The sequence below is a fragment of the Somniosus microcephalus genome, chromosome 14 (assembly GCF_052327205.1).
Source record: "Somniosus microcephalus isolate GS21.2 chromosome 14, FLI_Smic_1.0, whole genome shotgun sequence".
In the NCBI taxonomy this organism is placed as follows: Eukaryota; Metazoa; Chordata; class Chondrichthyes; order Squaliformes; family Somniosidae; genus Somniosus; species Somniosus microcephalus.
In genome coordinates, this window is record NC_141000.1 from 91895910 (window position 1) to 91917277 (window position 21368).

At 46.2% G+C, this 21368-nt stretch overlaps 1 protein-coding gene across 4 annotated transcripts in view; it reads right to left on the bottom strand.

Annotated features, from left to right (window-relative positions):
• Positions 1 to 255: 255 nt before the first annotated feature.
• The window catches only part of LOC147107696 (NXPE family member 3-like), a 90194-nt gene continuing 69081 nt past the window's right edge, over positions 256 to 21368 (bottom strand). For all 4 annotated transcript variants that reach the window (XM_086006924.1, XM_086006922.1, XM_086006923.1 and 1 more), the window contains 2 exons: positions 15084 to 15293; positions 256 to 4348 (listed from right to left, as the gene is read on the bottom strand). In XM_086006924.1, the coding sequence (XP_085863050.1) occupies positions 3795 to 4348; positions 15084 to 15293 (764 nt within the window). In that variant the 3' untranslated portion in view covers positions 256 to 3794. The remainder of the gene's footprint in view (positions 4349 to 15083; positions 15294 to 21368) is intronic.

Here is a 21368-nt window from a genome sequence, read left to right on the forward strand (position 1 = left end):
GTGCATCGACCAGCGGCAGCGGCAGCACGCGAGCACATAGCTGCCCTGGATGCAAGTGATGAACTTATCCTGGCCAGATTTGTATAGGTTGCCCATGTTGGCATATATCCTTGGCTCCAGCCTAGGACATCATTGACAATGGACATGACTCTCTGGCCTCCTTTCACTCAGGCCACGAACCTGACAACGCAAGTGTGGCGGAGGCCGCAATGTGGAGCTGTCTAAGGCAAAAGAACATATGTCATAACGCCAACATTTTGACTTCAAATCATTTTAATTCTTTCCAACAGGGATGGCATTTCATTAATACACATAAACATTCTCCCAATCTGCACACAGATCTGGAGGTTATATCCCTTGCATGCTGTGCCCACAGCCTTGGTTTCTTTGGCAGGCCTCTTCCTCCCAGATGAGTAGAAGAGCACCTCCATGATAGCTGTCACCCCCTCAAACAACTTTTGCAGCGCCTCATCTGAGAGCCTTGGGGAGGCCTTTGCCTTGGAATTGGACATAGTGGTTTCTCAGAATATGTTGCAGGTGGTGCAGCATAGGCAGAAATCCTGTGGAATGAGCCAAGGGAGCAAGAAGCCATAAAATCAGACTGGAAAAGTGCTGTCAACAGAGGCGAATTTCAGTTCCAAAAGGCTAATTGACCAAGGGCATCCCACACCTCTGAAATCAAGTGGCCAATCATGGGAAAATCGCGAATTTTTGAAAACTATCAGTGGAGGCGGGTTTCAAACCCACCCAAACTGAAACCTGCCTCCAGTGAGAAAATTGCCCCCTTGGCTCTAGCTAGAATGAGGAACTGAAAGAAATTAGTATTCGTAAAAAATATAGTACTGGAGAGATTAATGGGACTGAAAGCTGATAAATCTCCTGGACCTGATGGCCTACATCCTAGGGTTTAGAAAGAGGTGGCTATAGAGATAGTGGATGCATTGGTTGTCATTTTCCAAAATTCCATTGATTCTAGAACGGTTCCCACAGATTGGAAGGTAGCAAATGTAACCCCACTATTTAAGAAAGGAGGGAGAGAAAACAGGAAACTGCAGACCAGTTAGCCTGACATCAGTAGTAGGGAAAATGCTACAATCTATTATTAAGGATGTGGTAACAGGGCACTTAGAAAATAGTAATCGGATTGAGCAGAGTCAACACGGATTTATGAAAGGGAAATCGTGTTTGACAAATCGGTTACAGTTTTTTGAGGTTGTAGCTAGCAGAATAGATAAGTGGGAACCAGTGGATGTGGTGTATTTGGATTTTCAGAAGACGTTCGATAAGATGCCACACAAGAGGTTATTAAACAAAATTAGGGCTCATAGGATTGGGGGTAATTTATTTATCATGGATTGAGGATTGGTTAACCGACAGAAAACAGAGAGTAGGAATAAACGGGTCATTTTCGGGTTGGCAGGCTGTAACTAGTGGGGTACCGCAAGGATCAGTGCTTGGGCCTCAGCTATTCACAATCTAAGTCAATGATTTGGATGAGGGGACTAAATGTAATATATCCAAGTTTGCTGATGACACAAAGCTGGGTGGGGATGTAAGTTGTGAGGAGGATGCAAGGAGGCTTCAAAGTGATATAGATAAGCTAAGTGAGTGGGCAAGAACATGGCAAATGGAATATAATGTGGAGAAATGTGAAATTACCTAGAGTATTGTGTACAGTTTTGGTCTCTTTACCTAAGGAATGATATACTTGCTATAGAGTGCAACAAAAATTCACCAGACTGGCTCCTGGGATGGGGGAATTGTCCTATGAGGAAAGATTGAGTAGACTAGGCCTATATTCTCTAGAGTTTAGAACAATGAGAGGGGATCTCATTGAAACATACAAAATTGTTACAGGGCTTGACAGGGTAGACGCAGGGAGGATGTTTCCCCTGGCTGGGGAGTCTAGACCCAGGGGTCAGTCTCAGAATATTGGGTCGGCCATTTAGGACTGAGATGGAGAGAAATGTTTTCACTCAGAAGGTGGTGAATCTTTGGAATTCTCTACCCCAGAAGGCTGTGGAGTCTCAGTCGTTGAGTATATTCAAGACCGAGATCAATAGATTTTTGAATATTTAGGGAATCAAGGGATATGGGGATTGTGCAGGAAAGCTGAGTTGAGGTAGATCAGCCATGATCTTACTGAATGGCGGAGCAGGCTCGAAGGGCTAAATGGCCTACTCCTGCTCCTAGTTCTTATGTTCTTAAATGTCACTTGGCTGAGGTACTGGCCGGCATGGTACCCATGGAAACATATATCAGGAAGTGGGTCAATCCTTCAGAAGAGGAATGGTGTTAAGAAAAAGAAACAATAATACAACCACATAACACCCTTCCTGCAAACATCTTGGCCCATGGAAGGGCCTGGACATTGACAGTCTTTATTACAATCAGTGTATCTGGACTCCTATCCAGCAATCGTAGAATTGACCTCCGGATGTCCTGTAGCCTTCGGATGTATGGTTCTGCTGAAAAAGTGTGGAAATGGCACCATATGGAGAATGCTATAACTGTGCTCTTTCCTCCTTTAATGGCATCCCGTTTGGAGTGGGGTTCGAAACCCTACTCCTTCTGGCCCAGCGGCGGGGATGCTTACTGCTACGCAAAAGGCCCACTCCGCACAAAAGGTGACACCCATACGTTTCCTGCGCCTTTTCCCTCCCCGTGACTGGAGCCCTATGCTGCCACTTGAAAGACCAAGCTATCATCTGCCCTTTTTGCGGCGCCTTTGACTTCTCATTACCAATGATGAGCAGGCGCTGCGCCTCCACCTCGTTGAGGAGATTGCTGAGGTCATCATCAGTTCAATTGTGAGTTCTTTTAATGCCGTGAATTGTGCTCATTCCAGCCATTTCACGTTGCTAATCGGATTGGGCCTTTGGCATAGTGGTAGGATCCCCACCGCTGGGCCAGATCAGGGTAGGGTTTCGAACTCCGCTCCAGACAGTCCCGGCAAGTGGAGTCGGAGCTCCGGCTCTAAATTCTGGGTTGACATCCAGTGGGATATTTGCGTCCGTGGGTGTGGGTGGCCCCCCCTCCCTTGTATAGCTTGTGGGAGCCCGTAAAACCCTCCCGCCATAGGACTAACCGCCCTAATGGCTGGTTCAAAGATGGTTACGGTCACGGAATGAGCGTTAATCATGGCCATAAATCCTTCCACCACTTCATACAGTTCCCCAAAGGGAACAGTGTGAAGACACGTATGACGACGACATTGCTAAATAAACAAATGGAATTAAAAAAAATCTTTTAGGGCTTTTAAAAGTCTTTAAATTGCTTTAATTCTGTTTAAAACTACTTCAGATTCTTCAAAATAATGTAAACGTTTTTAAAAGTTTATAAAAGTTACCAAAAGCTTCAAAAAACTTCCAAAAACCTATTTAAACTGCTGCTTTGCATGTAAAAATGCTTAGCAGCTAGGCAGAAACATTGGGGGCGTGTCCTGTTAAACTGAGACCTCAAGGGGCGTGTCTCAGTTGCACAGCGCGCTCCAGGCTTCGTGCTGGCTGCACTCCTGGGCGGCGTGACGTCAAACGCTGCCCAGGATTCTTCAGATTCAAAATGGAATTCCAGGCGTCCCTGGAGGTGATCGGCAGGCGCGTCGGGTAAGTGCAAATCGGGACCTTGCACGCGCGGCAAGCCCCGTTCACGAATTTCTGGCCCAATAAGGGTCAGAGACAAAAGCCATCAGTGTGCAAAAAAACTCAAAATTCCCATAAATTCCCATGGAAAGTTTCTTCTTTTAAAAATTCCCAGAATTTTGCACCCTAGTTGGAACAGATCTAAATCAGCTTTTAGCCCTTTTTCAGAGGACACACATATGAAAGAAACAAATCTACTTCATTCTTTATAATGACTCGCTTGGGGTGTAATTCATGTGGCAGGTAATGTGCTATCGTCATCTCCCACGCATCCACAAATACCACGTTGATGCCCTCAAACATCTTTCTGAGTACTAAATCAAGCTGATAGGAGTACCAGTCACTGTTGTAGAGACTGACGTCCCGTGGAAGGGCCTGGACATTGGCAGTCTTTATTACAATCAGTGTATCTGGACTCCTATCCAGCAATTGTAGAATCGACCTCCGGATGTTCTGTAACCTGCGGATGTATGGTTCTACTGGAAAAGTGTTGAAATGGCACCATATGGTGAAGGCTATAACTGTGCTTTTTCCTCCATTAATGTCATTCAATTTATTGGCAATGAATGGAAGGTCCGGACTCGAAATGGGAAAGATTCGGATTGGTTGGCCATGGGCATAATATTCCACCTTGATCTTGTTGTCCATATCCAAAGCGAGATGAGGGCCGGTCTTTTGAGAATTGCCAAGATCAAACTTCCTGAGACCTAAAACAAAAGATATCATGATTTAACATGATGCTGAGTCATAATTTTGCAGATAATAATTAATAGGCATGAAATAGACGATCATTGAGAACGTCAGTACATCAAAACTAGAGCCACATTCTCATCCTACTCCACCTAGACCAAACCAGCTTCATATGAATTATGGGGTCTCAAGGTGGGTAAACTATCAGCTAGGTTAAGTAATTGGAACAGGCAGGCCAGTAGATGTCCTGGAAAGCACTCAGGGAAAGCAAGCAGGTGAACTGGAGGGCTGGTAAGTAATTGGAATGGAATCCAGCAGTTTAGCTAGGAAGCACTCAGATAATTGGGTAAACAGAAGGACTAAGAACCTCTCAGGCTCAATGGGTATGTCAGCTATGAGATTCAGAGGCACCCAGGGCAGAACAATGTGCTGGGGGTGGGCAAGCAAGTGGATACATGATGTAGGAGGCCTTGTCATTGGATTGGGCAGTTTCTCCAGGGCTTTCTTTAGGACGGGGCCTCCATTTTCCCCAAACAAGAGGTAATACACATCAGAGGGAGCATGGTCATGGGAAGGAACTTTTTCAGATAACTGAAAACAACTTGCAGTCATATAGTGGCTTTAACATACAACAAACCTCCAAGCCAACACGCAGAGATGTAATCAGGCAAAAATTACTGAGACAAAGGAGATATTAGGCTGGTGACCAAATGCTTGGTCAAAGAGGTAGGGTTTAAGGAGATTTAAAAATGAAGAGAGAGAGATGTAGAGACAGAGGGGTTTAGGGAGGAAATTCCAGAACTTGGGCCTAGACACTGAAGGCAATTCTACTAATGGTGGGAGTGAAGGGAGTGGGAGATGCACAAGAAGCCAGAATCAGAGGAATGCAGATTTCTAGGAGAGTTTAGGGATGGAGAAGATTACCAAGCTAGGAATGGGTGAGGCCATGAAGGGATTTGAACACAAGGATTAGAATTTCAAATTTGAGGTAACTGTTGGATCAGAAGCCAAGGATCGTCAGCGAGCACAGGAGTAATGGTTGAGAGGAACTTAGTGTGAGTTTGGACAGGGCAGCAGAGTTTTGAAGGAGCTGAAAGTGGTGTGGGAGCCAGAAGGTAAGCTAAGAAGCACTCTCATAATTAGGTAAGCAGAAGGGCTAGGAACCACTCAGGCTAAGTAGATGTGTGCATCACCAAGAGAACATTGGAATAGTAGTCTGGAGGTCAGAGGCAGTGGAGAAACTGAAGGAGCTGGTGCAGAGGTAGAGATGGCTGTCTTCAGCATACATGTGGAATCTGGCCCCACGTCTTCAGATGATGTCACCAAGGGGCATCATGTAGATGACGAAGAGGAGATGGCCAAGGATAGCGCCTTGAGGGACGCCAAAGTTAAATATGTAGTCTGGGAAGAGTAGACATTGCTGGCAATGCTCTGGCTGTGGTTAGATTGGCAAGAGTGGAACCAAGTAAGGGTGTTCACAAGGAGATGTGCTAAAGGGGGATGGGAGATGGGGTGGACATCAGTGACAAAGGGCATAGAGAGGTTGAGAAGAATGAGGAAGGATAATGTACAATAGTCACATTCACAGAGGATGTCATTTGTGACTTTGATTAGAGCATCTGGAACCAACTTCAAAATTATTTTAACAATTTGATTTGTCGCCTCCTGCTAGTTTCAACCAATGTCCCAGACTCCTCCATCACTATCCCCGAGTATGTCCTGTCCCACTGGCAGGACAGACCCACTACAGGTGGCGGCACAGTGGTATACAATTGGGAGGGAGTGGCCCTGGGAGTCCTCAACATTGACTCTGGACCCCATGAAGTCTCATGGCTTCACGTCAAGCATCATCAAGGAAACCTCCTGTTGATTACCAACTACCGCCCTCCCTCAGCTAATGAATCAGTACTCCTACATGTTGAACAACACCTGGAAGAATAACTGAGGCACAGAATTAATTCTGGGTGGGGGACCTCAACATTCATTACCAAGAGTGGCTCAGTAGTATTATTACTGACCGAGCTACCCGAGTCCTGAAGAATATAATTGCCAGACTGGACCTGCAGCAGGGAGTGAGAGAATCAACATGAGGGAAAAACCTACTTGACATTGTCCTCACCAATCTACTTGTCGCAGATGCATCTGTCCATGACAGTATTGGTAGCAGTGACCACTGCACAGTCTTCACACTGAGGACACCCACCATCATGTTGTGTGGCACTACCACCATGCTAAATGCGATTGATTCAGAACAGATCTAGCAGCTCAAAACTGGGCATCCATGAGGGCCATCAGCAGCAGCAAAATTGTATTCCACCATATTCTGTAACCTCATGGCCCGGCATATTCCTCACTACCATTAACATCAAGCAAGGTGACCAACCCCAGTTCAATGAGTGCAGAAGAGCATGCCAGGAGCAGCACCAGATGCATCTAAAAATGAGGTGCCAACCTGGGGAAGCTGCAACACAGGACAACATGTGTGCTAAACAATGGAAGCAGCATGCTATAGACAGAGCTAAGTGATCCCACAACCAATGGATCAGATCAAAGCTCTGCAGTCTTGCCACATTCAGTCATGAAAGGTGGTGGACCATTAAACAACTGACGGGAGGAGGAGGCTCCATGAACATTCCCATCATCAATGATGGTGGAGCCCAGCACATGAGTGCAAAAGACAAGGCTGAAGTATTTGCAACCACCTTCAGACAGAAGTGCCGAGTGGATGATCCATCTCAGCCTCCTCCTGAGGTCCCTACCATCACAGAAGCCAGTATTCAGCCAATTCGATTCACTCCACGTGATATCAAGAAACGGCTGAGCTCACTGGATACAGCAAAGGCTATGGGCCCTGACAACACCTGGCTGTCATGCTGAAGACTTGTGCTCCAGAATTGCCGCGCCTCTATCCAAGCTGTTCCAATACAGCTACAACACTGGCAGCTACCCGACAATGTGGAAATCTGCCCAGGCGTGTCCTGTCCAAAAAAAATCAGGACTAATCCAATCCGTCCAATTACCACCCCATCAGTCTACTCTTAATCATCAGCAAAGTGATGAAAGGTGTTGTCGACAGTGTTATCAAGTGGCACTTATTGACCAATAACCTGCTCAGTTTGTGTTTCAGCAGGACCACTCGACTCCAGACCTCATTACAGCCTTGGTCCAAACATAGACCCAAAAGAGCCGAATTCCAGAGGTGAAGTGAGAGTGACTGCCTTTGACATCAAGACGGCATTTGACCGAGTGTGGCATCAAGGAGCCCTGTTAAAATTGAAGTCAAAGGGAATCAGGGGAAAGACTCTTCACTGGCTGGAGTCATACCTAGCACAAAGGAAGATGGTTGTGGTTGTTGGAGGCCAATCATCTCAGCCCCAGAACATCACTGCAGGAATTCCTCAGGGCAGAGTCCTAGGCCCAACCATCTTCAGCTGCTTCATCAATGACCTTCCCTCCATCATAGGGTCAGAAGTGGGGATGTTCGCTGATGAATACACAATGTTCAGTTCCATTCACAACTCCTCAGATAATGAAGCCGTCTATGCCCGCATGCAGTAAGACCTGGATGGCATTCAGGCTTAGGCTGAAAAGTGGCAAGTAACGTTCGCACCACACAAGTGCCAGGCAATGACTATCTCCAATAAGAGAGCACCTAACCACCACCCCTTGACATTCAACGGTATTACTATCGCCGAATCGCCCATCAACATCCTGGGGGGGGCACCATTGACCAGAAATTTAACTGGGCCAGCCACATAAATACTGTGGCTACAAGAGCAGGTCAAAGGCTGGGTATTCTGCAGCGAGTGTCTCAGCTCCTGAATCCCCAAAGTCTTCCCACCATTTACAAGGCAGAAGTCAGGAGTGTGATGGAATACTCTCCACTTGCTGGGATGAGTGCAGCTCCAACAACACTCAAGAAGCTCGACACCATCCAGGACAAAGCAGCCGCTTGACTGGCACCCCATCCACCACCTTAAACATTCACTCCCTCCACCACCGGCACACCATGCATACAGTATACAGTGCATACCATCTACAAGATGCACTGCAGCAACTCGCCAAGGCTTCTTTGATAGCACCTCCCAAATCCACGACCTCTATCACCTCGAAGGACAAGGGCAGCAAGCGCATGGGAACAACATCACCTCCAAAGTCCCCTCTAAGTCACACACCATCCCGACTTGGAAATATATCGCCGATCCTTCATCGTCGTTGGATCAAAATTCTGGAACACCCTCCCTAACAGCACTGTGGGAGTACCTTTGCCACGTGGATTGCAGCAGTACAAGGCGGCGGCTCACCACCACTTTCTCAAGGGCAATTAGGCATGGGCAATAAATGATGGCTTTGACAATGATGCCGGCATCCCAGGAACAAATTTTTTAAAAGTTGCCAATTCAGAATTGGTGTCTTTCAAAAAAATGCAACGACTCAATTGCTCAGATTTCTGTTGCATGTTCCGCATTTTTAGAATCATAGGTTTGAAAATTGTGCTGACTCCTTAGAGGGGGTGGAACTGTGGAGAGTGTGGTGTATGTAACCTGTTCCACCTTAAGAGAACTACCTTAAGAGATGTACTACTTTCTCTTGGCTGCTGTATACTGTAGTACCGGTGGTGACCACACCGGTATATAAGCGTTGTGTAGTGATTTACTGGGCAGTTCAGCCCTGACCTCCAAATAGTAAAGACCTGTTAAAGTTATTCTTGTGGTCTGTGTCCAGTGATTTATAATAAGCATAACTGGGACACACAAACTTAACAGTGGCGACGAGTCCGATCTTACCCTGCGGCAGTTTTACATCCAAGGCAGCTTCGTCCTCAGAACGGGCGTCGAGAAGAGGCATCCGCCCTCATCATCCTGCTGAGCACCATCGCACGGGAGGCATCGAGAACCCGGGTTAAAAAGAAAAATTCTGACCACGAAGCCCTCCATCAGCGACAGGCAGTGATCATCCCTTCTACCACGGTGGTGGGTAAGCCGATCAGCGACACGAGCAGAAAGTCGGCCGCGTTGACTATGGAGTGGGGGAGGGAAAACAGAGGAAAAAGGGCGGAGAACTCGACCACGGCCGGTGAAAAGGACCGGGCTGCTTGCGGGGCTGAGAGGCGCAACAGCAGGGGAAGCGTGAATGCCCACGGGAACCGCGGGGGAGTAAAAGCAGCGTCAGGGAATTGAGAACCGCTGGGGAGGCGAGAACGGCAGCAGCACGGCAATCGCCATTGCAGCCAGCGGGGGAAGAAGGCAAACGCGGGAATCCGCCATTGTAGTCGGCGGGGGAAGAAGACGAGCGTGGGAAAGACCGCCAAGCACGGGAAGCCGCCATTTTAGTAGGCGGGGGAAGAAGACAAGCGCGGGGAAGCCGCCATTTTGAGAAAGAGAAAAATTTTAAAACTTGCAAGGATGCCTAAACATGGGAACATTAATACCTTTGATAGCGATATCGAAGATTGGACCACGTATGTAGAACGCATGGAAGTTTATTGTAAAGCAAATAAGGTACCAGATGATGAGAAAGCACTAACCTTATTAAGCTCAATGGGTGCGAAGACATACGGGCTATTGAAGCACCTTCTATCACCAGATAAACTGGCGGATCAGACTTTCGCGAATATTGTTACTGTCCTGAAAAATCATTTAAATCCCACGCCGCTGATGATAGCGGAACGATTTAAATTTTACAGAAGAACGCAGCTGAAAGACGAAAGCAACGCTGAATTTTTAATTGAACTGCGTAAGCTATCAAAGTACTGTCAGTTTGGAACAGGACTAGCAGATGCGCTGAGAGATAAATTTGTGTGTGGATTGTTAAAAGAAGGAACACAAAAGCGACTGCTTGAGGAGAATGATCTTACGCTTGATAAAGTTGTCACTATTGCAGCATCGCACGAAGCCGCAGCGAGAGGCACTGCGGAAATGCAGCTATGGTCACCGGAACTCAGCAGTAAAATGTTATCGTTGTGGAAAGACAACGCACGATCAGAACCAGTGCTGGTTCAAAAATCAGGAATGCAGAAAATGTGGCAGGCTTGGTCACATAGCTAAAGTATGCCGGTCAGGAAAGAAGACCAGCAACAAAAAGTCACCGCAGGAAAAGTACAGAAAGGTACACAAGGTGACAGAGAACAGTTCGAATGAACAGAAGTCAAATTCAGACTCCAGCAGTAATGAACTGGGTAGTCTAAGAGTACACAATGTTGGTAATGAAGCAGACCTCCAAACAATCTGGGTCACACTTCAGATAGCAGGAGTCCAAGTGAAGATGGAATTGGACACTGGATCGGCATTGACGGTCATGAATAAGCAAGATTACAAAAGGTTATTCCCACATATTCCCCTACGGGATATGGAGATTGTATTGAAAACATACACGGGGCAAAGAGTATACCCCATCGGGAAGATAGAGGTAAAGGTGGTCCACAAGGGCAAAGAAAGCCGAGGAATGGACTTATATGTGCTACCTGAGGGAGGTCCACCACTACTGGGACGGGAGTGGATTAGGAAAATAAATATGGACTGGCATTCCTTAAAAGCACTAACGGTAGATTCCGGTAAAAAAGATGTCAAACCTAAACGATTGTCCAGAATATTGGACGATGCTAAAGAGGTGTTCCAACAGGGACTGGGAACACTGAGAGGAATTACGGCAAACATCAAGGTTGAAGAACATGCAAGCCCGAAATTTTTCAAAGCCAGACCGGTACCTTATGCGATACGACCTGCTGTGGAAGCTGAGCTGGAAGGGCTAGAACGTTCAGGAGTACTGTCTAAAGTAGACTGGAGTGAGTGGGCCACGCCCATTGTTCCCGTCATGAAGCGTTCATCGAGCAACAAGCCGGGGGAACCGGGGAAGGTTCGCATCTGTGGAGATTTCAAGATCACTGTTAATCCGGTGCTTCACACGGTGCAGTATCCGCTTCCGCGGATTGAGGATATCTTCGCTTCGTTGTCTGGCGGGAAACACTTCACCAAGATAGACCTGGCGCAGGCGTACTTACAGATGGAAGTTGAGGAAGAGTCACGCCAGTATCTCACGATCAACACGCATAGAGGCTTGTACCGGTATAATAGACCGTTTTTTGGAGTGGCATCGGCTCCAGCAATTTGGCAGAGGGCCATGGAGCAGGTATTACAGGGAATTCCAGGCACACAATGTTATCTGGACGATATTCTGATTACAGGAGATGATGACGAGGAACACCTTGCAAATTTGGAACTGGTGCTCACCAGATTGAAAGAATATGGACTTCGAGTTAATCGCCAGAAATGTGAGTTCTTTCAGAAGCGGATCTCGTACTGTGGTCATGTCATTGACCAGGAGGGGCTTCATAAGTCTCCTGACAAGATCGAAGCTGTTGTGAAGGCTCCCGCTCCGGATAATGTATCCCAGTTGAGGTCGTTCCGAGGGTTGATTAACTATTACCATAAGTTTCTGCCAAATTTATCCACGGTGCTGCACCCGCTGAACGCTCTTTTGCAGAAGGGAGTACCATGGAAGTGGAGCGAGGACTGTAAGAGGGCCTTTCGCAAAAGCAAGGCATTGATCACCTCAGAGGAAGTGTTGGCTCACTTCAACCCAACGCTGCCTATTCGTTTGGCTTGTGATGCTTCTCCATATGGTATTGGGGCAGTACTCTCACACAAGTTGCCAAATGGCCTGGAGAGGCCAGTTGCGTTTGCATCCAGATCATTGACCTCCGCTGAGCGCAACTATGCTCAGATAGATAGGGAGGCTCTCAGCCTTGTGTGGGGAGTAAAGAAGTTTAATCATTACCTGCAGGGCCAAAGGTTTACGCTTCTGACAGACCACCAGCCGTTGGTATCCATTTTTAACCCTAAGAAGGGTGTTTCGGTGATGACAGCACAGAGACTCCAGAGATGGTCCCTTTTCCTAGGGGCACATCAATATCAGATCGAATTCAAAGGTACAAAGCAGCATGGTAATGCTGATGGGCTGTCGCGCCTGCCACTACCTACAGAGGAGGAGGCACCGACGGTTGACCCTGTTGAGTTATTTCATTCGACCATCATCGAATGTTTACCAGTCACCAATGCAAGTATTGAAAGAGAAACCAGGAACGACCCGACACTGTCCCGGGTCTACGAAGTGACAGTGAAGGGATGGCCAGCACATGGTGATCCACTGTTACCGGCATTCTCAGCAAGATGAGAACAGCTGTCCGTCTGTCAAGGAACATTGATGTATGGAACAAGAGTGATATTCCTCCTGTTAAGAGAGCGAGTTCTAAAGGAACTGCATGAAGGTCATCTGGGGGGAGTCAAGATGAAAAGCCTTGCTAGGGCTTATGTGTGGTGGCCGGGTATCGACCAACAGATAGAGGATCTGACGAAAAGCTGCTCAGGGTGCCAAAAAGTGCAAAATGCACCTCCGATTGCACCGCTGCATCCATAGGAATGGCCTTCAACCCCATGGCAACGTGTACATATTGACTTTGCTGGTCCATTCATGGACTCCATGTTTTTAATTGCGGTGGACGCACATTCTAAATGGCCAGAAGTGATTAAGATGACTACCACTACCTCGGAAAAGACGATCGCGGTGCTAAGAACGATATTTGCAAGAAATGGATTGCCAGAACAAATATGTTCAGACAACGGACCGCAGTTCGTGTCAGAAGAATTCCAGAAATTCATGAAGAAGAATGGGGTGAAACATTATACCTCTGCCCCATATCATCCGGCTACAAATGGGTTGGCCGAGAGATTTGTACAAACGTTCAAAAAAGCAATAAAGGCCATGAGCGAAGATCAGATTCCACTACAACACAAGGTGGACAAATTCCTACTGGCATATCGAAACGCCACTCATGCAGTGACAAACCAAAGTCCTGCCATGATGTTCTATAATAGGAGGTTGCGGTCCAGGTTGGACTTGTTAAAACCAAATGTGCGGAGGGAAGTTGAAAACAAACAGTTCCAGCATATAAATAACAAGACCACTCGGAGTTTCGAAATAGGACAACCAGTGTTAGCCCGGGACTATAAAAACGAGAAATGGCAATCTGGAACAATTCGGGCCAGACAAGGACCCCTGATGTACACGGTAGATATTGGTGAAAATGTAATACGGCGTCATGCTGACCAACTGGTAGAATCGAGAACAAGGGTCGAACCCAGGGTTACGGCAGAGACAACCGTGGAAGAAGTTAGTGAACCTGAAGCATCTACCTCAGAAGTGAATGTACCTGATGATGATGTCCAATCCATAAGAGATCAACTAGATGAGTCACCCCAGCAACGAGAATCAGAGACCCCTGAAAGGCGTTATCCAACTCGAATCAGGAGGCCTCCTCAGAGACTGAATCTTTGAACTGTTTTGCATGAAGTTGTATATATATATATATATCTATATGTTATTATGTTATGTTAAATGGGGATATAACTGTTAAGCTAAAAAGGGAGGATTGTGGTGTATGTAACCTGTTCCACCTTAAGAGAACTACCTTAAGAGATGTACTACTTTCTCTTGGCTGCTGTATACTGTAGTACCGGTGGTGACCACACCGGTATATAAGCGTTGTGTAGTGATTTACTGGGCAGTTCAGCCCTGACCTCCGAATAGTAAAGACCTGTTAAAGTTATTCTTGTGGTCTGTGTCCAGTGATTTATAATAAGCATAACTGGGACACACAGACTTAACAGAGAGTCAGGACTTCCACCTCTTTCACTATAGCCTGTTGCTGTACCTGTGCTAATTCCCAGGAACAGTCATTTAAATATTTGGGGTAGGTGCCCCGTATGGGGTAACAATGAAGTCTCCTGCCCTGATGAAGTTGCAGATAATCATAGTGGCTCATTCCACTGTGAAAGAGAGTACTCAAAGACCTGAAAGGGCTGAAGAAAAATATTATGCAATTTCTACAATTTCCCTCAGGGAGCAAAGGAGGCAGCAATTAGACAGAAAGACAGACTTGCATTTATATAGCACCATTCACGATCTCAGGACATCCCAAAGCGTTTTACTATCAATGAAATACTTTTTTTTTTTTTTTTTAAGTGTAATGTTGTATTGTAGTTCACCAATCCCTCTAAGATCACTTACCTTTCCTGCATTCTTGGATCCTTAAGGCTATGAATAGGGTCTACTCCTGCTCTTAGCAGATGTAGGTCTTAATGGGCCTATCAGGAGATGAGCTAGACACAATTCCCAGCGTATCCTAGGAACACTCGCAGACCCGGCCCCAAAGGTGATCTCGCAATGTAACTGGGGCTGGCCTAAGAAGCACTTGCACCCCTTGGAACACCTCAAATTGGAGCCCTCTCCCCAGGATTGTAACACAGTTCACTCTCGTCGGCACTTGGAATTCCATAGACTTTTGCAGCACAGGAGGCTGCCATTTGTCCCATCGCACCACTGAGTTTGTTGTAAAGTTTCTGGATCCATGGTGGATCTGTGATGGAATGCCGTAACCCTCATTGCAAAGATTTATTTTAATAGTTGTCACAGTGATGAAAGTAAGATCAATGTGAAAGATTTACTGGTAATAATCTTCTCAGAGTACACAGGCATGAATAGCAAGAATGGGCTCCCACCAGCAAAACTTTTACCTTTGTAATTTTCCATTTTCCAGTAGCTTAAGAAGTGTTGTGTAGAAATGGTGACCTATATATTAATGTCCAAGGAAGCATATATTGCCTGGGAAGTATACAAAACTGGTTTGTGACCAGGGTAAACATAATACAAAGCAGATTAGACTAAAATAGATAATGAGAAATAGCTAAACTTAACCTGGCACAAATTCCGTCAAATATTCAAACCACTGGCGTATAGTGGAATCTCCAAAAATGTAAACTTTTTTTCTACGAAGACAGTCTGTAATACTTGTAGGAGTGTCAAAGCGTTGAATGTTGCAGGTTGTTGACACCCACTGGTCCTGATGATAGAATCCAGATGGTGAAAGCAAGGGCTTGCTAGGGACACATTCTCCAAGACCTGTGCCTGAAAATAAAGAGAAAGGAATTTAGATACAGAAATACCAATGCACTGCACCTTAGGTATATGTTATCCAAGGTTTTTTCAATTGGCTAATCACATTTTCTGGGACAACGACAAATCCCAAAGGGCCTTCTGTAGTTATGAGAGAAAGTTAGACAGAAAAATAAGAGAGAAATAGGTGGGGAAATGTGAGGTTATTCATTTTGGTAGGAAGAATATAAAAACAGAATATTTTTTAAATGTTGGTGTTTAGAGAGATTTAGGTATCTTAGTACAGGAAACACAGAGGGGTAAAAATTAGTGTTCGCCAGCAAGGTTGCTGGTGTCACCGGCAACTGCAGTTAACGGCCGCAACGCTAACCGAGTGAAATTGGTCTAGGGGGCATGGAGATAGGTGGCGCATCGCTCACCTTCTGTGCAATGCGTTGTTGGAAGGATCCGGGACAAAGTTTCTGTCCAGGTGCGGTGTTGCAGCTTCCCACAGCTTCTGTGAGCGAAGCTGTGGAGTTTACAATGAATTGTGGGCAATGAAGAGGTATGAGAATTAAAGGGACCATGCACACTGAAGCAGTACAAAATAAAATGCAGTGAATCAATACATTTTTCAGCCCCTTCTGCCTGTTAAGAAATATTCAATATTTAAAAGAAGTTCCAAATGTGAATATTTAGCTGCTAAAGCTGAATTACCGTCCTAATCTAAACAAAATGGGAAAACTGCCTCAGCACTAACACAAAATGCTCAGCAAGCCAGGGAAGGGGCACCGAGGGTCTCACACGCAACACTCCAGCTTTGTGCAGGGGGTCAACATTGCAAGAGCAGCCCTCTACCCACAGGGGCCAGGAGATACTCCAGAAAGAACGATGTGGGAGTACATCACCAGGGCCGTCACTGCCAGCACTGTCGCCCCCACCACCTGGCTCCAGTGCCCAAAGAAGCTTCATGACCTCAGACCACTGGTCAAGGTCAGTGAATGCATCTTCAAAAGCCGTCTCCTACCAACTGAACAACTAGCCACACACACTGCTCATTGCATGACCCCCAATCACTCACCTACTATCAATCTGAACCAATGATGAGGCACATCTCCCATTCAAAGTCTCATAGAAACATAGAAGATAGGAGCAGGAGTAGGCCATTCGGCCCTTCGAGCCTGCTCCGCCATTCAATGTGATCATGGCTGATCATCCAAATTCAGTACCCTGTCCCTGCCTTTTCCCCATATCCCTTGATCCCTTTAGCCTCAAGAAATATATCCAACTCTTTCTTGAATATATTTAATGAACTGGCCTCCACCGCCCTCTGTGGCAGAGAATTCCACAGGTTCACCACTCTCTGGGTGAAGAAATTCCTCCTAATTTCAGTCCAAAATGGCTTACCCTTTATCCTTAGATTATGACCCCTGGTTCTGGACTCCCCGGCCATCAGAAACATCCTTCCTGCATCTAGTCTGTCCAGACCTGACAGAATTTTATAGGTTTCGATGAGATCCCCTCTCAATCTTCTAAACTCCAGTGAGTATAAGCCCAATCGACACAATCTCTCCTCATACGTCATTCCTGCCATCCCAGGTATCAGCCTGGTGAATCTTCGCTGCACTCCCTCCATGGCAAGAATGTCCTTCCTCAGGTAAGGTGACCAAAACTGCACACAATACTCAAGGTGCGGTCTCACCAAGGCCCTGTACAACTGTAGCAAGACATCCTTGTTCCTGTAATCGAACCCTCTTGCTATGAAGGCCAACATACCATTTGCCTTCTTAACCGCCTGCTGCAGCTGCATGCTTACCTTCAGCAACTGGTGCACAAGGACACCCAGGTCTCTTTGCACTTCCCCTTCTCCCAATCTATTGCCATTCAAATAATAATCTGCCTTCCTGTTTTTGCCACCAAAGTGGATAACCTCACATTTATCCACATTATAGTGCATTTGCCATGTTTCTGCCCAATCACCCAACCTGTCCAAATCGTACTGGAGTTTCCCGACATCCTCCTCGCAGCTTACTCTCCCACCCAGCTTTGTGTCGTCTGCAAATTTGGAGATATTACATCCAATTCCCTCGTCCAGATCATTAATATATATTGTGAACAGCTGGGGTCCTAGGACCGATCCTTGCGGTACCCCACTAGTCACTGCCTGCCACTCGGAAAATGACCCGTTTATTCCAACTCTTTGCTTTCTGTCCGCCAACCAGTTCTCTATCCAAGTCAATACCTTGCCCCCAATCCCATGAGCCTTAACTTTGCACGCTAATCTCTTACGTGGGACCTTATCGAAAGCCCTCTGAAGGTCCAAATACACCACATCCACTGGTTCTCCCTTATCTATTTTACCAGTTACATCCTCAAAAAATTCCAGCAGATTAGTCAAGCATGATTTACCTTTCGTAAATCCATGTTGACTTTGTCCGATCCTGTCACTGCTTTCCAAGTGCTCTGCTATTTCATCTTTTATAATAGACTCTAGCATTTTCCCCACTACCGATGTCAGGCTTACCGGTCTATAATTCCCCGCTTTTTCTCTACCACCTTTTTTGAATAGTGGGGTAACATTAGCTACCCTCCAATCCATGGGTACCGTTCCAGAGTCTATCGAGTTCTGGAAGATGACCAGTAATGCATCTACTATCTCTAGGGCCACTTCCTTAAGTACCCTGGGATGTAGACCATCAGGCCCTGGGGATTTATCGGCTTTCAGTCCCATCAATTTTCCTAACACCATTTCCCTACAAATACTGATTTCTTTCAGTTCCTCTCTTTCATCAGACCCTATGTTCCCCGGCATCTCTGGGAGGTTATTTGTGTCCTCCTTTGTGAAGACAGAACCAAAGTATGTATTTAGTTGGTCTGCCATTTCCTTGTTTCCCATTATAAATTCCCCTGATTCTGACTGTAAGGGACCTACACTTGACTTCACCAATCTTTTTCTCTTCACATATCTATAAAAGCTTGTACAGTCAGTTTTTATGTTCCCTGCTAGCTTACTCTCATATTCTATTTTCCCTTTCTTAATTAATCCCTTTGTCCTCCTTTATTGACTCCTAAACTGCTCCCAATCCTCAGGATTATTGCTTTTTCTAGCCAATTTATATGTCCTCTCCATGGATCTTATGCTATCCCTAATTTCCCTTGTTAGCCACGGTTGAGTCACCTTTTTTGTTTAATTTTTATGCCAAACTGGGATGAACAAATTCTGTAGCTCATCCATTCGGTCTTTGAATGTTTGCCATTGCCTATCCACCATCAACCCTTTGAGTGCCATTCCCCAATCAATCCTACCCAACTCGCTCCTCAGACCATCATAGTTTCCTTTATTTAAATTGAGGACCCTTGTCTCTGAGTCAACTACTTCATTCTCCATCTTAATGAAGAATTCGATCATATTATGATCGCTCTGACCCAAGGGGCCTCGTACAACAAGATTACTAATGAATCCTTTCTCGTTACATAATACCCAGTTGGTTCCTCGACATATTGGTCCAGGAAACCATCCTGTAAACACTCCAGGAATTCCTCCTCCACAGTATTGTTACTAATTTGGTTGGCCCAATCTATATGTAGATTAAAGTCACCCATGATGACTGCTGTGCCCTTACTGCACGCTTCTTTAATTTCCCTTTTAATGCCATCCCCAACCTCCGCCTTACTGTTTGGAGGTCTATATACCACTCCCACTAATGTTTTTTTCCCCTTAGTATTTCTCAATTCTACCCATACAGATTCCACATCATCAGAGCTGATATCCTTCATTACAATTGTATTAATCCCTTCTTTAACCAGTAATGCTACCCCACCTCCCTTTCCTTTTTGCCTATCTTTCCTGAGTATCGAATACCCCTGGATGTTGAGTTTCCAGTCTTGGCCATCCTTGAGCCACATTTCCGTAATCCCAACCAAATCATATTCGTTTACCTCTATTGGCGCAGCCAATTCATCCACCTTATTACAAATGCTCCTCGCATTAAGACACAAAGCCTTCAGGCTTGTTTTTTTCACACTCTTAGACCTATTAGAATTATTATTTACTGTGGCCACGTTTGATTTAAACCGTTGATTTCTCTGACTGCCACTTTTGTTTTTCTCCTTCCTATCTTTTGCTTTTATCCCTGTTTTCCTTTCCTCTGCCTCCCTGCTCAGGTTCCCAACCCCCTGCCATTTTAGTTTAAACCCCCCCGAACAGTGCTAGCAAACCTCCCCGCAAGGTTATTTGTCCCGCTCTGGTTCAGGTGCAACCCGTCCGACTTGGACAAGTCCCACCTTCCCCAGAAGCAGGCCCAGTGATCCAGGAAACTAAAGCCCTCCCTCCTGCACCAACTCTTTAGCCACGCATTCATCTGCTCTATCCTCCTATTCCTATACTCACTAGCACGTGGCACCGGGAGTAATCCAGAGATTACAACCTTTGAGGTCCTGCTCTTTAATCTGCTACCTAGCTCCCTAAATTCTTGCTGCAGGGCCTCATCCCTCTTCCTACCTATGTCGTTGGTCCCAATGTGAACCACGACCTCTGCCTCACCCCCTTGGAGGAGACGGTGCAGGCCATTCCTGGCAGGGGCATGGTTGAGCCCTTGGCCGGCAGCGGGGCTGAAAGGATAAAAAATGCGGGTATCCTCGTACGTTATCCTCTTTCTGGCACACACCTCATGCTTTCCCGCCTTCCCGTCAACACAACTCCACCCTAGTGCCTTCCTCATTTCACACACCCAAGAAATGCAGCCTGCCCAGTCAGTGGGTCAACAAGAGGAGGCAGCCTGCCCAGCCAGTGGGAACTCAGGCGGATGATGATTCCATCCTGGTTATCCCAGCCACAAAGGGGCTCTGTAGGATGCATCCTTCCGTCTGATTCCTCCTCTTCGGCTTCCGCCTCTTTTGTGTCTTCCTCTTCCCTCTGCAAGCAGATGCTGCAAATGTAAAATGACAGCATAAAATGCTGGAAATACTCAGTTGGTCAGGCAGCATGTCGATCCGAAATGTGAACTCTGTTTTTCTCTCCACGGATGTTGCGTGACCTGCTGAATATTCGCAGTACGTTCCGTCTTCTCAAAGGCCTTCATTTACCATCCAAGCCCTTGCAAGCATCCAACAGCACTCCCTACACACTTAAAAAAACTTCTCATCTATTGCAGCAGGCCACCACTTCAATAAAATTAAAAGAAAACCCAATCCAAACCCTTAAATACAAACTTACCTGAATGATGTGTGTGTCCCTTTAAGAGCTGCAGACATCGCCACGGTCAGCCTGCTTGCATGCCAGGTTAACCTGGCGTGCTTAGGACCCAGTGCTGAATTTTGCGTTGCACGCCGATTGACATCACAACGCCATCGTTTTTTTGTTTTTTTTTACAGGGTGCTGCCAGTTACCGGCAGCACAAAGGAGGAGAGGAATATGACGGCCGCCGCGGGACCCACTACCAGCTGGTGAAAGAGCGGTGGCTGCCATTTTATTACCAGTTCATGGTGCTAGAGTGGCGGTAAGTACATGAATTTCTAGCCCAGACAGTTAGCATGCAGGTACAGCAAGCAATTAGGATGGCAAATGTAATTTTGACTTTATTGCAAGGTAGTTGGAGTACAAGAGTATGGAAGTTTTCCTACAATTGTACAAGGCTTTGGTGAGACCACACCTGGAGTACTGTGCACAGTTATAGTCTCCTTATCCGAGCAAGGATATATTTGCCTTAGAGGTGATGCAAAGAAGGTTCACTAGATTAATTCCTGGGGTGAGAGGGTTGTCCTATGAGGAGAGATTGAATAGATTAGGCCTATACTCCCTGGAGTTTACAAGACCGTGAGGTGATCTCATTGAAACATAAGATTCTGAGGGGGTTGACAGGGTAGGTGCCGAGAGGTTGTTTTCCCTGGCTGGAGAGTCTAGAACTAGGGAACGTAGTCTCAGGATACGGGGTCGGCCATTTAAGATGGAGATGAGGAGAAATTTCTTCACGCAGAGGGTTGTGAATCTTTGGAATTCTCTAACCCAAAGGGCTGTCGATGCTGAATCATTGAGTATATTCAAGGCTGAGATAGATAGATTTTCGGATTCTAGGGGAATCAAGGGATATGGAGATTAGGCAGGAAAGT